General features: G+C 43.0%; 1 protein-coding gene across 1 annotated transcript in view; it reads right to left on the bottom strand.

Moving 5' to 3' along the window:
* Window positions 1-17,926, bottom strand: part of tubgcp4 (tubulin gamma complex component 4) — a 91,416-nt gene extending 73,490 nt beyond the window's left edge. Inside the window, exons 1-3 of the mRNA XM_084307337.1 lie at window positions 17,758-17,926; window positions 2,329-2,457; window positions 309-431 (exon numbers count right to left, since the gene is read on the bottom strand). Coding sequence (XP_084163463.1) covers window positions 309-431; window positions 2,329-2,457; window positions 17,758-17,835 — 330 coding nt within the window. The 5' untranslated portion in view covers window positions 17,836-17,926. The remainder of the gene's footprint in view (window positions 1-308; window positions 432-2,328; window positions 2,458-17,757) is intronic.
* Between the last annotated feature and the right edge of the window lie 55 nt (window positions 17,927-17,981).

Raw genomic sequence — 17,981 nt, 5'->3', positions numbered from 1 at the left:
AACATTCTAGAGACACTGACCACCACTGTTACTAAACATTCTAGAAACACTGACCACTGTTACTAAACATTCTAGAGACACTGACCACCACTGTTACTAAACATTCTAGAAACACTGACCACCACTGTTACTAAACATTCTAGAGACACTGACCACCACTGTTACTAAACATTCTAGAGAAACACTGACCACCACTGTTACTAAACATTCTAGAGAAACACTGACCACCACTGTTACTAAACACTCTAGAGAAACACTGAACACACTGTTACTAAACGTGTGCAGGTGTGCATGTGATGAGTACCTACCTGCTGCTCCAGGTCTAGCAGAGCCTGTCTGTAGGGCTGCAGCATGGAGTCTAGTCCTGTGCAAAAGGCCCGGAGGTAGATCCCATTCAGGCCGGCCTGGCCCTGCTGGCTGGAGTGGTGGTCCTGAGAACACAGAGCTGCACGGTTAGCACCATCTGCTCTAGAAAACATACAGCTCATAAGGCTGTTTTCCCCGAAGCCTGTTTTTTGGATTCGAACTTCGTCAGGGTTTTTCGAACGGGCGTTCGAACCTTCGTTTATTAATTTACATTTTTTTTTGTTACTTACAAATTACAAACTAAATCCTCAATTTGAATAAAGTGATTAATCTGATTAAATTAGTCTTTTATTTTGTATTAAATCAACTTTCCAGCCCCAGCCCCAGCCCAGGGAGAAGCCCCAGCCCAACTAAATCAATTAAATCTACTTTCTTTAATGAATATAACTCATCAGTTATTTTAATACTATAATATTAGTGTAGCCTAATCTAGTTTATCTACAACTGTGAAGAAAACCCCCATTGGTTTAAACAGAATGAATAGAAAGAAAAAATAAATATATAGTATATATATATTAGTAACATCTGCTCTAGAAAACATACAGCTCATCAAACAGAGCACTATTATGTTTTGTGTATGTGTAAGGGCCAAAATTGATGTAATTAGGTGTAATGGATTTATGTGACCATGGGGTGGCGCTTCTGTTATTTAAGCACCAGGTACACTGTAGGGAGGTAGGAGTTTGACCCGGAAAGGGCAATGGTTTTTGACCACACCACGCACGACGCAACACGCAGGTTAACGCACAGGTCGCTGTTAGAACACGCCGCAGGGCGAAATGTTTGTATGTAATTAGTTATTGTATTAATTATTATTTAATCAGTTTAAGGAACAAAAGCCAAGATATCCTGTTTGCACGGTGACGCAAATAAATATCATTTTCCAAGAAGACCCGCCTGCATTGCATCATTGGGACACGGGCGGTTTGGTATCAGATCAGACTAAATATAACGGCGCATCAGCCAGGTCTATCTACGGGATCAAATTGCTCAGTAGCTCTGTATAAGACGGGAGCTCCTTTAACACATTCGGGGCCATTGGGATTAGACGGGGCCCACTCTATACGGCCAGCATATCAAAACAAACTTTCATTGTGCGTGAGGCTGTTTGTAGAGCTAAATCTATACTTTATATTAGTGCTATCTGTCCATTATCATTGTCAATTGACACTATAAACCATCCCTTCAATATGCCTTAAATTAAAAAAAAATGCATCAATACATGCATGAAAGGGGGGGGGGGGGGGGGGGGGACGTTGTTTCTGATTATTGATTACCAATAACGGCATTAGCCTCAGTAGCCACATTCGCTGATCGGCTGGTTGGGTATGATAACAAGGCCTGATCAGCATGAAATGTACGTGAAAAAGCTCTTACCTGTGGCCGGTTGGACTGCGAAAAGGATTTCCCAGTTATCGATCGCCATCTGGTAGATCCATATGTCCATTGGCTGATGCTATATTCCTTTACTGCACACTGAATTCAGCGTCCCAAAAACTATTCTAGGCGAACGGCTACACGCATAGCTTTAGGCTAACAGAAAAGTCCATTCAAGATAAAAAAAAAAAAAAAAAAAACGGTCTGTAACAGGAAACACTGCATTATCGAGACAGCGCCCCTACGAGGATCTGGCCGGTAATGCACTTTTCCGAATTCCAAGAGTAGGGTAAATCTGCAGTGCCGCTCGTGACATTGAGTAGGATATTAAAATGGAATAAAAGCCAAAACAACCTAGCCACGTATATAGACGTGGTTGGCCGTCAAGCGTTGTGTGTGTTAATAGTATGCATGTGATGAATAAACCTCTTGAATCTTGAAACCTCAGTCTATAAACACACCTCAGTCTGTAAACACACATCAGTCTGTAAACACACCTCAGTCTATAATAAACACACCTCAGTCTATAATAAACACACCTCAGTCTATAATAAACACACCTCAGTCTATAATAAACACTCCTACCTGTTGATGCACATGGCCTGTGTGCTGCTCTATGAACTCTGTGAAGCGGATGTAGTCGCTGCCCAGCCGACACAGTCTGGTGAGGACGCTGGTCTCACTGGGGTGGAGGAAGGGCAGGTCCTGGGACACCTGTGGTGGGGGGGGGACACAGCGGTCAGGGAAACACCTGTTACATGTCAGAAAACACCTGTTGCATGTCAGAAAACACCTGTTACATGTCAGAAAACACCTGTTACATGTCAGAAAACACCAGTCAGGAAAACACCTGTTACATGTCAGAAAACACCTGTTACATGTCAGAAAACACCTGTTACATGTCAGAAAACACCAGTCAGGAAAACACCTGTTACATGTCAGAAAACACCTGTTACATGTCAGAAAACACCTGTTACATGTCAGAAAACACCAGTCAGGAAAACACCTGTTACATGTCAGAAAACACCTGTTACATGTCAGAAAACACCTGTTACATGTCAGAAAACACCTGTTACATGTCAGAAAACACCAGTCAGGAAAACACCTGTTACATGTCAGAAAACACCAGTCAGGAAAACACCTGTTACATGTCAGAAAACACCTGTTACATGTCAGAAAACACCTGTTACATGTCAGAAAACACCTGTTACATGTCAGAAAACACCAGTCAGGAAAACACCTGTTACATGTCAGAAAACACCTGTTACATGTCAGAAAACACCTGTTACATGTAACATGTCAGAAAACACCAGTCAGGAAAACACCCGTTACATGTCAGAAAACACCTGGCTGTTACATGTCAGAAAACACCTGTTACATGTCAGAAAACACCAGTCAGAGGGCGGCTAGGTGGTGCAGTGGGCAAGGCGCTCACCACCAATGCTGGAGACGCTGGGTTTGAGCCCAGCGCTCCACATTGCATTCAGCTTTGCTGGTTGTTCGTAGTCGTACTAATACATTTGGCAGTATTAGGGGGAGGGAAGCTGATGGGTGGGGATCGGGCGTTGTGGACAGCGACTCCTACAGGTCGGTTGGTGCGCCTGCGCGTCCCTCCAAAGTGCAGACCCCCGACGCTGAAAGATCGCGCTGCGCAGGTGAAAAGATGCGACGGCTGCTACCTCGAGTACCGGAGGGGAGTCGTGCAATGTATGGCTTCGTCCACATTACAGCCGGCTTGTGGGAGGCATGAAACAGCGTTCGAGACAGGGGAGGGTAGAATTGGACGATACGAAATTGGGATGGGAGAAAAATAGAAAAATGGGAGAAACAGTGGATAAAAAAAGAAAGAAAACACCAGTCAGGAAAACACCAGTTACATGTCAGAAAACACCTGTTACGGGCGGCTGGGTGGCGCAGCGGACAAAGCGCTCGTCACCAACGCGACAGACACTGGTATCGAATCTGGCTGTCAGCGTTGCCTCCGGCTTTGCCGGCCGTCATACTGGCTCAATTGGCAGAGTCAGCGGGAGGGAAGTCGGTGGGGTGGTAATCTGGTCGTTGTAAACAGCGACTCCTACAGGTCGGTCAGGGCGCCTGCACAGCGAGGGAGGGAGATGGTGAGGGTAGTGTGAGCCTCCCACACATTACACCTCACCAATGAGAGTCCGCGCTGGCAGGTGAAAAGAAGTGGCTGGCTGACTCCGCATGTATCGGAGGAGGGGACATGCAATAGTATCTATCAACCCTCCCTAGACTGACCAGTGGGGGGCACATGCGAGCAACGACCAAGGAAGGGGAGGGGGGAATTGGCATGACGACTAAATTGGGATGGGAGAAAAACACAGAAAAACAGGAGGAGAAAAAGTGAAGAAAAAAAAAGAAAACACCAGTTACATGTCAGAAAACACCAGTTACATGTCAGGAAACACCTCCTGCACATCGGGAGCAATTAGGACGACTCAGCCCTGCTGGTCTCTGACAGGGACAAGTTGCAGGTTGAAAAAGCCCTCAGCTCTGAACTCGGCAGAATCTGCACGTGGCTCGCTGATAACAAACTATCATTACACCTGGGTAAAACAGAGTCCATACTCTTTGGATTAAATAACAAACTCAGCAAAGCCAACGGCTTCTCTGTTACAGTGGGTGACAATATTCTCACAAGGAAAGATGAAATTAGTAATTACATACCTGGGTTCCATCCTAGAGGCAAATCTTTCCTGTGGCAAAATGGCAACCAATGGAATAAAAAAAGTCAGCCAACGAACAAGATTCTTGTACCGGATCTCCTCTCTGGTAAACAAGAATACCAGGGTACTACGACTATGCTTGCACCTCATGGTACCAAAGCACCTCAAAGGCACTAAAAACAAGACTACAAACAAACATCACAAAACAAACTGGTCAGACTACTGCTTGACCTTACTCCTAAAACCCAACTCACCCCTGCCCATTTTGACAACCTAGGATGGCTTAGAGTAGACGACAGAGTACAGCAACTTGCAATGGGCCTGGTCTACAAGATACACTACACCACTAAGATACCCATCTACATGTCGAAATACTTCCCAAAGGTCAGTGAATTCCACGACCACAACACCAGAGGGAGTTCCACAAATAATGTTCAACCCAGATTCGGCTCAAACAAGGGATTTTCGCAATTATGCCACAACAATGTGGAACGCCCTACCCACAGCCGTAAAATAATGTGAATCCCTACCCACATTCAAAACCGCTCTCAAAGAGCACCTACGGGAGGCTGCAATTCGAAACTGGCCACTGTAAATGTCCAAACCCCGCTCCCACCCACCCACCCACCCAACCCCCTCCAATGTACAGTTTCTTCCCCCTCGAATGTATATTGTATGAATGTATATATTTTAGGGATGTCCCGATCAAATTTTTTTGCTCCCGATCCGATCACGATCATGTGATTTTGAGTATCTACCGATACCGATCTTTCCCGATCCGATAAAAAAATAATTAATTAAAAATATATATATAAAAAAAAAATTTAATCCCAATTTCAAGTGAGGCATTGCAATCCTTGAACATAAATCATTTGATGTATAATTAAATCAAAGGAGATGCGTTTGGGTCTGAGGCCCCGTTTAGACGGAAACGCTAGCAGGTGAATCCGCAAAAATATTTTTGCAGATGTGCCTTTCGTTTATACGGAAACGGCGTTTTTACGGGGTGAAACCGCAAAAAAGTGAGACTACCTTCCAGGGTGGAATTCCTAGAAACGCAAAAGCTTTGCGATCTCGTCTAAACTATCAAAACGTATAAATCTGTTAAAACGATGACGAAAGGGTTGTCACAGCTCTGGTCGCGCGTACTGCTTACGTCACAGGTAGCAGGTATGCGCCAGTAGCCGAGACGTAAACAAAGCAAGTATGTCTGACTTATATCAACGGAGATCACCTGAAGGCTACATTGGCAGTACGTTTAACCCTTTCACTGCCACACGACAGAAGGTTAATCCTTTACTATCACACAAGCGGCTGTCGTGTGGCAGTGAAAGGGTTAAATACACAAGAATCTGTCCCGCGGCGTGAGTGGACCCACTGTCTGTGAGTGACTCTGCTTTGGTGCAATCACATTCCCCATCCACAGTCTGTGAATCAGAGGCAGAGTAGGGCGGGTCTTCACAGCACGTCATGTGATATATGCGCCAATCGTGTGACAGTGGGGCTCCGTCGTCTCGAGTCGTTACAGCGTCGTCTGCACGCAGAATTCCATCCCAAAACGCTCGTCTAAACGTAAAATTAAAAGTGAAACCGCAAGATGACTTTTGCGGTTTCTGTTCACAAAACGCTCGTCTAAACGGGGCCTGAGAGTGTGGCTGGTCTGCCGTTCTGCAGCTGGATACTATTGGTTTGTTTTGGCAAAATTCTTCTGCTCTGTGTGACAATAAATAAATGAATGATGATATGCAATTTAAAACCAAAACTAAGGCCTCAGTATGAGTTTAAGACGTGACCATGGTCATGTTTGTTGAATAATTTTTTTTTTTTTTATTTAAAAAAAAAGAAATTATAATAATCCCGAGTTTTAATTTTATTTTTTGTCGATCCCGATCTTCGGAAAATCACGTGATCGGCCCCGATCCCGATCACGTGATCGGATGGGGACATCCCTAATATATTTGTATGAATGTATATTTTATATTCAGTACTGTTATCTTGTATGTCATAAATGTCTGGATGCAAGAAACACTAACATTGCTGTATATCATAGCTGTCAACATTGGGATTTGAAAAAAAATAAGATTTCGCCCCGCCCCCCTCCCCTCCCAATGTAGTCTCCTCCCCCTTGTATGTATATATTTTCTGTTAGGATGTGTTGACAGCTGCTCTCTGCTGAGCTGCCTCGTCGCTGCCATCTGCTGCTCAAAACCTGTATGTACCCAAGGACCGTGAACTACTAATTGCTACATTAAATTAATCAGATACCTGGTTGAAAGTGAAATGCTGTGTAGGGCGGCTACGTGGCGTAGTGGGCAAGGCGCTCGCCACGAAATGCTGGAGACGCTGGGCTCGTCAGTTCGAGCCCAGCGCTCCACATTTGCTTTCAGTTTAGCTGGTCGTCCGTACTAATACACATTGGCCGTATTAGGGGGTGGGAAACTGATGGGTGGGGATCGGGCGTTGTGGACAGCGACTCCTACAGGTCGGTTGGTGCGCCTGCGCAGTAGAATCAGGAAGTGTCGGGGGCAGCGTGAGCCTCCCACGCGTTAGTCCTCGCCACTGAGAGATCGAGCTGCGCAGGTGAAAAGATGCGACTGCTGTTACCTCAAGTACCGGAGGGGACTTGTGCTATGTATGACTTAGTCCACATTGCAGCCGGCTTGTGGGAGGCAAGAAACAGCGTCCGTGACAGGGGAGGGTTGAATTGAATGATACGAAATTGGGATGGGAGAAAATATAGAAAATGGGAGAAAAAGTGGATAAAAAAAATGAAAGTGAAATGCTGTGTACATCCCTGCATTAAATTAATGGAAGTGTCAGTGTTTCTGTAGAGGAGATGGAACACAGGTCTGCTCGTGTCGGCACTGCGCAGCCGTGGAATCGCAAAGCCATAGATTTAGAATAGATAGAAATGGCACATTGTGGTGTATCATAATTAATTTGTTGAATACAATAGGATTTTTATAACGTTGACACAAATTAAGGAATATTTACACTAAGTTCTCTTTTACCTCTTATTTAATTCATTCATTCATTTAATTGTAGGTACTGTTTATATTGTACATAGTCCTGTGTGTTGTATATTGTGTCCTATGTTACTTTTGTGTTTATTGTCTCTTTCTATACACCGTGGGAAGGGGGGCACGTAATTGAATTTTTCTGTATGTCTTGCACAAATTGGAAAATGACAAAGTTGACTTTGACTTTTAACATGTGTCAATAGTGTCAGACACTAATTGTAATGTTAAAAACGGATACTGCCGTAATATAAAGTGAAATTCTACCATGCCTCAATGTATCAACTTTAAACATACACTAAATGTTAATGTTAGAAATGTTCATTTCCATTATTTCCACCATGTGCAACATTTCCTAAGAACAGCAATGTCCATTCTATCAACTCCAAATCTGTGCTATGAGCTCAATTCTCCCGGTGCATGCATAAGTAGTTGCTGTCTTGTTTTGGATGAATGAGTAGAAATGAAAAAAGGAAATCTTGTTTTATTAAAGTAGTTTTGACATGTGATATAGATAAAGATATTGTTTCATTGTGTATTGATTAACTTTACATTTGCGCTTCATTACTTTACAAAAGTTATACTGGCACATGGGTCTTATACAGCAATGGATTATGGGTAAATGCAACGTTAAAGCAGTGCCAATGTAAGACTGACTTTACATTAAACGAATGACAATAATATAGTATAAAGTAGGCTATTATTTGGACTAAAGAATGGTGTTGTCTCACCCTACTCGCATGTTGAGGGAGACATACATTATACACTGAGAAACCACGGCCGAGAGTGAGCTCTCCGGGAACAACCCCACTTTGCAGACCGCCGTAAAACCCCAATAAGAAGAAGAAGAAGAAGAAGTTTGCAACAAAGGAGATATAGCCATAACACTGGTAAACAAACTACCCTCCCACGCATGGCATTATGGGGTAGAACACATAGTAGCTTACTACAAAAACCTAGGGGTCCGCAAAGACGACTTCAAACTGGAAATGGTAACAACAGATGAGGTACTCAAAAAACTGAGCGCCCTCCAACCGAACAAGGCCACTGGCCATGACAACATCCCCTCCAAATTCCTCAGAGACTCAGCAGCCGCCATCACCCCAGTCATCACACACATAATAAACCTCTCCATAAAACGGACACGTCCCCAAGGACTTCAAAATTGTGAGAGTGACCCCTCTGCACAAAAAGGGCAGTAAATTAGACCCAGGCAACTACCGCCCTGTTTCTATTCTTACCTCCATCTCGAAAGTCATGGAAAAAATAGTCTACGAACAGGTTGAAAAGTACCTAGCGGGAAAAAATCTAATCTACGAATTCCAATCTGGCTTCAGAACATCCCACTCCACTGACACATGCCTTCTCTATTTGAACGTCCACATCAAACAAGAGGTGGACGCGGGCAAATACTGCGGCATGGTCATGCTGGACCTACAAAAGGCCTTCGACACTGTCAATCACTCCATTCTGATTGACAAGCTAAACACAATTGGTTTTGATAGTCTTATCAGTGAGCTGGATGCAATCCTACCTTGAGGGGAGGGAACAGATGGTGGAGGCAAACGGTACCCCCCCCCCCCCCTCACAGTGAGCTGTGGTGTTCCACAAGGAAGCATACTAGGACCGCTACTGTTCCTAGTTTATGCAAATGACATGTTGTCAGCTTGACTGCAATAGGGTTGCACGGTATACCGGTATTAGTATTAGTGTTCGAAATGATACTGCGTTTGAAAAGAAACAGTATTTCTTTTCTTTAATTTATTCATTTATGCATGCGAATGCCTTCCTATTGGAGCACAGCGCTGCTGTCAGTGATGACGTTGCGCTAGTTTACCGGAAGAGAGAGCTCTGATGGAGAGAGATTGAGATTTATATTCTTGCGAATAGCATTGTGGACATTTTCTAAAGCTAGCATTAACGTAACGTTAGTTATCATAACCATCTGCAATCGCAGTGAGGATCTTTATTGATTAACGTTAGCTAGCTAGCTTTAACTAGAATTATAGTTTGCTAGCTATATAAGCTAACGTTAGCCGAGTTTATTCTATGCAAAATGTGCTAGCTAGTAGGGCTGCAACGATTAGTCGACATAATCGACGACGTCGATTATAAAAAATCGTCGACGAGAAATTGTTGCGTCGATTAGCCATTAAAAAAAAAAAAAAAAAAAAAAACATTTATTTAATTTTTTTTTTTTTTTTTTTACTACCTATCTTTGTGAGAGTGGCTTCTCAGGGTTCCAGACAACATCATAACATGATGATCCCATAGCAAATTTTGGACATTGAAAACATTGTTCCCCTGCAGGAGATGATGATCAGACTAGACACACAATACATTACACACGCACTCCTCTCACTCACACACAGCGATCAGAGTAAGACACACACATACACACTCCTCTCACTCACACACAGCGATCAGAGTAAGACACACACACATACACACTCCTCTCACTCACACACAGCGATCAGAGTAAGACACACACACATTCACACTCCTCTCTCTCACACACAGCGATCAGAGTAAGACACACACACATTCACACTCCTCTCACTCACACACAGCGATCAGAGTAAGACACACACACATACACAAATTACACAGTACACACCTCTCACTCACACAGCGATCAGAGTAAGACACACACACAAATTACACAGTACACACACTCCTCTCACTCACACAGCGATCAGAGTAAGACACACACACATACACACACACACGGACTCCTCTCACACACAGCAAACAAACGTTATTTAAAGTACACTTCCACTTTAATTTGTATTATTTAATTTATTTATCTTGTTATGAGTGATTGCTGTATTGTTCTTCAAATACATTTTCATTTAAAGTGGCTTAAAGATCCAAATTCAAATGTTTCATGAGTCATTATTTTAATTTGCTATGGGATCATCATGTTATGATGTTGTTGTTTGGTCCTGACAAGAGTCTCAAAGTCTGGGGTGATGGTAGACAAGCAACTCTGAGGTCATGCTCAATGTCCAATCTGTTCCTCTGCTCTGTCTTCAGCTGGACCAGAGCTGAGAAGCCACTTTCACAAAGATAGGTAATTAAAAAAAAAAAAAAAAATTTGTTTGTTGTTGTTTACATTGGTTTTCGATTAGTCGACTAATCGAAAAAATAATCGGCAGATTAGTCGACTACCAAATTAGTCATTAGTTGCAGCCCTACTAGCTAGCTAACGTTAATAAAGATCCTCACTGCAATTGCAGATGGTATGGTATGATAACTAACGTTACATTAATGCTACGGTAGCTCCTATCAGTACTAGTCATGCCATTGATGCCGACATTCGTTGGATGAGCTATGCTAGCTCTCGTGACTACAGTTCCTTATACGAGCATTGAAAATGTCCACAATGCTATTCGCAAGAATAGAAAATAAATTGAAAAGCCTAATAATAAGCTATACATAGCCTAAACTGCCGTGCTGAAAGCTAGTAAACACAGCATCCCCTGTTGCCTACCCACAACAGAAATTAATTGATGCACATGTGCATCTCTATAGCTTAGTCACAAACGTGATTTATCCAGGGACATTTGACAATTGCCCATTTAATGGTTCATACATACTGTATAAAGACAACGGAAATCTATTTTATTTTTGTTAAACAGCCTACAATATGACATAACCTAGTTCTAGATTATAAGATAAGATAAGATAAGATATTCCTTTATTAATCCCCTTGGGGAAATTCCAGTGACACACACATACAGCTCATCGTCTCATTAATAACAACATATCACAATCATTACATTTTTACAGTAACAACGGCACAACATAAATTCACACAGACATGTACATTTGTTGACACATGTCATCTACAGAATGCCTGAGACGCCATATGCGATAGTCGGCTGCAACAACAACAAAGTGTCTGAAACAAAGTGTCGTCGCGCCAGGTGGCGGGAGGGAGGGCGGAAAAGATTGTCCAGAGGGAGGGGGCATGGACTGGGGGATAGGACTTTGGTGATGAAACAGTCTTAGGCCCCCCCCTCCAGCACGCGTACTAGTTGGCTGCCGTCATAGGCGCCAGGCGTACACGCGGGAGGGGGGATTGGGTAGGGATTGGGAGTGGGGGGAAGCCGCTTGCCAATCTTATCTCCCAGAGGGCCTTCGACTCCAGCAGCTCTCTGGTTCGACCTTGGTCCAGGAATTTGTTTTGGCTGAGTGACTGGCACATTTATCCCAGCCACGTCACTTTAAATTTGATTTGAATAGAGTGAAATATAACTCTATTGATTTGAGTGGAGTGAGTTTTAACAACTCCGTCCAAATGACTGAATGCATTATTAGTCCCAAGTGTCCAAGTATCTTAATCAGTTCATTTTGGTAGGTCCTGTGCGCTGTAAACAGATCCAAAATCTTCTTATTGCAGTCCAAAAGCTTCGATAATCCAAAAATGACCACGTCTTCAAGTTGGTAGCCCGATTATGATGTCCCAATAGGCAGAGAGGGTTAGCCTTATTCTGCTTCTTGAAGAAAGGCTATATCTATAATCAGTCTCACTCATCAAAATGTTTTCTAGGTTATGGTATCTCAAACTAATTAGGCCTTCTGCTATGACAAATGTATAATAATACAACCATACTTTTTCTACCCCTTGAATTTTTTTTAACTACAGAAGTCTGCTGCATTTGGCTCACAGAGTGACTCCCCCCACAGTCCCACTCAGAAGCAATCTAACCTCCCAGCTTTTTTGAGCAGCATATTAAGTACACAAATTAGTCCAAAGATGATAAAAGGATCAACAGGGCAGTCTCATAGTTCATCTGTGTGGAGTGGACTAAGTTCCAATATATATACAGTTGAGAAAGCTGGGTTCAGAAACCTTGTACACCAATTGTTTTGAGTGCAAAAAAGTTTTCCAGCATTTTGAATGCCATTGCTTTTAATTTAATTTATTTATTCTTGTCATTGTTCATTGTTATGTTTTAAAATAAAGAACAATAATGACATCTGAGAGTGTTTCCCTAATTTTGAGGAAAAGTATAGAAATTCATATTGGTATAGTATCGAAACAAAAAAGATGGTATTGTGACAACCCTAGACTGCAACTTGTTCTTGTTCGCAGACGACTCAGCCCTGCTGGTCTCTGACAAGAACAAGTTACAGGTTGAGAAAACCCTCAGCTCAGAACTCGGCCCCTACTATTTTAGCTAGCTAGAGGCTAACGTTACTTTACCATGTAAATTAATGATTAGGATGCAAAGCACCTTCAGTTTTCACTGCACACACAAAAAGGTCGCAACATCGAGCCCTTTAGGTTTTCCTAGTCAAGGAATCAAATAGTCTGCTTCTGCTATGGCTGCATGCGTGGCGCTAACGTTATTGTTTTTAAATGCGCAACTGGCGGAAAAACATGGCATCGATAAGAGGAATAGATAGTCACAGAGGCATGCGATTCCAGGAATCGGACAATTAGGAACCGGTTCCCAATCGATTCCGATTCTCGATTCCCATCCCTAATCCTAGTAGTGTTGTCAAAAATATCGATTTTTCTATACATATCGATTCTGAATATTTAAAACAGTTTCAATACTCCCGCAATATCGATATTTAATATATTTTTTTTTGTATAAGGAAGTTGCATTGTTCATTTAAACACCTGTAATAGTACAGTAGTCCACACACACATGTGCATTCAGTTAAGTTGGAATATGACTGTAATACAAACAGTTCAGTTTGTCAGGTACATGCAACAGACTGAACTTTATTTTATTAGATAAAACATGTTGACAGTTTTACTTTGCAGTTGAAAAAAGGTAATAAATTAAATGTGATACAATTTTTAAAAAAAATCAAGAATCAACCAGCAACAAAAGCAACATTTATTAAAAAATATATATATATTTATCTTTTTTTTTTTTTACATTTTAAGATTGAACCTTTTTCCCTGTGGTATCGAAAATGGTATAGAATATCGATACTTTTCAAGGTATCGTATCGAAGTTCGAAATTCCAGTATCGTGACAACACTACATCCGGACCTAGAGGCAAATCTTTCCTGTGACAAAATGGCATCCAAGGTAATAAAAAAAGTCAACCAACGAACTTGATTCTTGTACCGTATCTCCTCTCTGGTAAACAAGAATACCCTGAAGACTGTGGCAGGAGCACTCATTCAAGGGTACTATGACTATGCTTGCACCTCAAACTCATGGTACCAAAGCACCTCAAAGGCACTAAAAACAACATCTCAAAACAAACTGGTCAGACTACTGCTTGACCTTACCCCTAGAACCCACCTCACCCCTGCCCACTTTGACAACCTAGGTAGAGTAGACGACAGAGTACAGCAACTTGCAATGGGCCTTGTAACTGAGGGGTTACAATACCCTGACTGTATTAAAGATTGTGATATATTAAACCACTACTAGTTATGTACTTTAATTACTGGCCATACAGTACATGAATATATATGATGAACACCCACACAAGAATACGGCATTGACACATAAAGTTCTATTGGAGGGTTATTTATTATTATTAAGCAACGTTAGGTTACAGATAGAGAATTAGGCTCGCGCTAATGTATGGCGAAGAACATACGTAAAGTCAGTCAAGAGCATAAGTCAATGAGAATAGTAGGAATACTATGATGGGTCTAAGCTGACGCCACCTGTGGTATAGCAATTATATGGGCCACACCGGTACCATCTGGAGACACTGGGGGGTTCCCTCCGGGGTGTAAAGCCGGGAGGGGTAGAGGAATGGTCGGGTACAAAGTCTGGGTCAACGAGGAATAACGAGGCTCCAGATACAGGAGCCGGTGCATGTACTCCCTTGATCAGCAGACAAAGCAATAGTTGTAATCCAATATGCTAGATAGCATTGACGACAGCTAGCCAGCCCCTTCCAAGAGGCGGGCCCGAGTGATGATCCTCACGAGGTTAAATCCCAAACGACAGTGGAATCAACGGTGCTCTTCTCCGGTGGTCACGGTCCCAAAGCAATATAATCCAACCAGAAATGGTTCTGCAATCGCCGGTGTAGATTCTCCTGTGTACATATCCAACGGTTCTCGCCTAGGACTCCTCGGGTGTGGGCACGGGTTTTGGGCCGCACAGCCTGGATAAGTGCACTAGCTAAATACACGACGAACCGGTGGTAATGCTGGTCACTGAAGAACTGTAGCCGCACGATACACTATAAATGATCGACTATTACTTCACATTAGATTAAGTCGAACTCAACGTTACTGCGTTAAACTCTGACACTTTAACATTCTATTCGCACGCGGTTCTCAATGCTCTATTTAGATGCAAGGTTGCTCACTTCACTGCACGTTGACTCGTGGTGAGGGCTTGGACATTGAACTTGAACTACTGCTGTTTACACCTGCGCCGTATTTATACGTAAGGTGAATATCTAGTGCCAACCTCAGTTCTTGTCTCGTATTACTACGCAGACTCTGGGCATGTACCGACATGCCCGGAGTTGCCTTTGAACTTGCCGTTGGGGGCTTGGTCGTTGGCGCCTGGGGTCGCTGTCCAATAGGAGAGCGAATATTACTCTGGTTTGTACGCAGGTAAAGGGATATTCCGTGTATATATACAAACAATATACAAGGTATATCAAAACAATAAATATATATATTCAGTTTAATCTGACCCTTTGCAACAGGCCTGGTCTACAAGATACACTACACGACCAAGGTACCCATGTACATGTCAAAATACTTCCCAAAGGTCAGTGAATACCACGATCACAACACCAGAGGGAGCTCCACAAATCATGTTAAACCCAGATTCGGCTCAAACAAGGGACTAAACACGTTTTGCAATTATGCCACATCAATGTGAAACGCCCTACCCAAAGCTATAAAGGAATGTGAATCACTACCCACTTTCAAAACCACTCTCAAAGAACACCTACGGGAGGCTGCAATTCGAAACTGGCCCCTGTAAATGTCCTAACCCAACCCCCTCCAATGTACAGTAAATGACCAAGTATGGTTGTCAATATTCCAATGTACAGTTTTGCTTGTACAGTTGTACAGTGTCCCCCACCCACCCCTCCTACCCAACCCTGTATCTGTATGTCATGTATGTCATATATGTTATGATGAATTGAAAATGGGGGACCCTGATGTAAACAAGACGAAAGTCTTTCTCTGGTCTGCATCCCCTTAACAATGGTGTGTATTGAGCTGTACTGTATTGTACATAGTAGCATACTACATGAACCTAGGCGTCCACAAAGACGACTTCAAACTGGAAATAGTAACTACAGATGAGGTACTCAAAAAACTGAGCGCCCTCCAACCAAACAAGGCCACTGGCCATGACAACATCCCCTCCAAATTCCTCAGAGACTCAGCAGCAGCCATCACCCCAGTCATCACACACATAATAAACCTCTCCATAAAACAGGGACACGTCCCCAAGGACTTCAAAATTGCGAGAGTAACACCCCTGCACAAAAAGGGCAGCAAATTAGACCCGGGTAACTACCGCCCTGTTTCTATCCTTACATCCATCTCGAAAGTCATAGAAAAAATAGTATACGAACAGATCGAAAAATACCTCGCGGAAAAAAATCTAATCTACGAATTCCAATCTGGCTTCAGAACATCCCACTCCACTGACACATGCCTTCTCTACTTGAACGACCACATCAAACAAGAGGTGGACGCGGGCAAATACTGCGGCATGGTCATGCTGGACCTACAAAAGGCCTTCGACACTGTCAATCACACCATTCTGATTGACAAGCTAAAAGCAATTGGTTTTGATAGTTTATCAGTGAGCTGGATACAATCCTACCTGGAGGGGAGGGAACAGATGGTGGAAGTAAACGGTACCCTATCCCCCCCCCTCACAGTGAGCTGTGGTGTTCCACAAGGAAGCATACTAGGACCGCTACTATTCCTAATTTATGCAAATGACATGTCGTCAGCTTGTGACTGCAACTTGTTCCTGTTTGCGGACGACTCAGCCCTGCTGGTCTCTGACAAGAACAAGTTACAGGTTGAAAAAGCCCTCAGCTCGGAACTAGGCAAAATCTGCATATGGCTCGCCGACAACAAACTATCATTACACATGGGCAAAACAGAGTCCATTCTCTTCGGTTCAAATAACAAACTCAGCAAGACTGACGGCTTCTCGGTTACAGTGGGTGACAATATTGTCACAAGGAAAGATGAAATTACCTACCTGGGTTCCATCCTAGAGGCTAATCTTTCCTGTGACAAAATGGCATCCAATGTAATAAAAAAAGTCAACCAACGAACGCGATTCTTGTACCGGATCTCCTCTCTGGTAAACAAGAATACCCTGAAGACTCTAGCAGGAGCACTCATTCAAGGGTACTACGACTATGCTTGCACCTCATGGTACCAAAGCACCTCAAAGGCACTAAAAAACAAATTACAAACATCTCAAAACAAGCTAGTCAGACTACTACTTGACCTGACTCCTAGAACCCACCTCACCCCTGCCCACTTTGACAACCTAGGATGGCTTAGAGTAGACGACAGAGTACAGCAACTTGCAATGGGCCTGGTCTACAAGATACACTACGCGACCAAGGTACCCATGTACATGTCAAAATACTTCCCAAAGGTCAGTGAATACCACGATCACAACACCAGAGGGAGCTCCACAAATCATGTAAAACCCAGATTCGGCTCAAACAAGGGACTAAACACGTTTCGCAATTATGCCACATCAATGTGGAACGCCCTGCCTAAAGCTGTAAAGGAATGTGAATCACTACCCACCTTCAAAAACACTCTCAAAAAACACCTACGTGAGACTGCAATTCGAAACTGGCCCCTACAAATGTCCTAACCTAGTTGTACAGTAAATGACCAAGTAAGGCTTTGTCAACATTCCAATGTACAGTGTAAAATGTGTATGTGTCCCCTACCCAACCCCCCCCCCCCCCCCCCCCCCCACCTCCAATGTACAGCCCTCACCCCACCCCACCAACCTCCTCCAATGTACAGTTTCTACGCCAAATGTATATACACTCCTTTTCTGGACACTTTTGTATCACAAACAGTACTGTATTTGCAAATCTGATATGTCATAAATGTATAGATGTAGCAGTACTGTCTATCTGTATGTCATGTATGTCATATATGTTATGATGAATTGAAAATGGGGGACCCTGGTGGAAACAAGACGAAAGTCTTTCTCTGGTCTGCATCCCCTTAACAATTGTATGTATTGAGATGTACTGTACTGTACCCATTCTGCAATCTGTTAATAAACTTTTCAATCAATCAATCAATACCCATTCTGTAATCTGTTAATAAAGTTTTCAATCAATGTTACCTGCAGGCCTGTCCTCTTGTTCCAGGCCAGGATAGTTCCAGGATATCCGCTCAACGCCAACAATAACTCATGAATCATCCTTAATTCATCTGATATTCAATTAAAACTGATATTTTGTGTGGGCAATCTTCTCGTTCAATTCGCCCAAAAAGAAAACACAACCGCCAGCTTGAACGGTCGCGGTTTAGTGACGAACAACCCAATAGGAAAACGGCGCTATGGGA

The sequence above is a fragment of the Notolepis coatsorum genome (assembly GCF_963971535.1).
Source record: "Notolepis coatsorum genome assembly, chromosome: 2".
In the NCBI taxonomy this organism is placed as follows: domain Eukaryota; kingdom Metazoa; phylum Chordata; class Actinopteri; order Aulopiformes; family Paralepididae; genus Notolepis; species Notolepis coatsorum.
The sequence above is the reverse complement of the archived record's forward strand: the minus strand, read 5'-3'. Positions and strand labels throughout refer to the sequence as shown.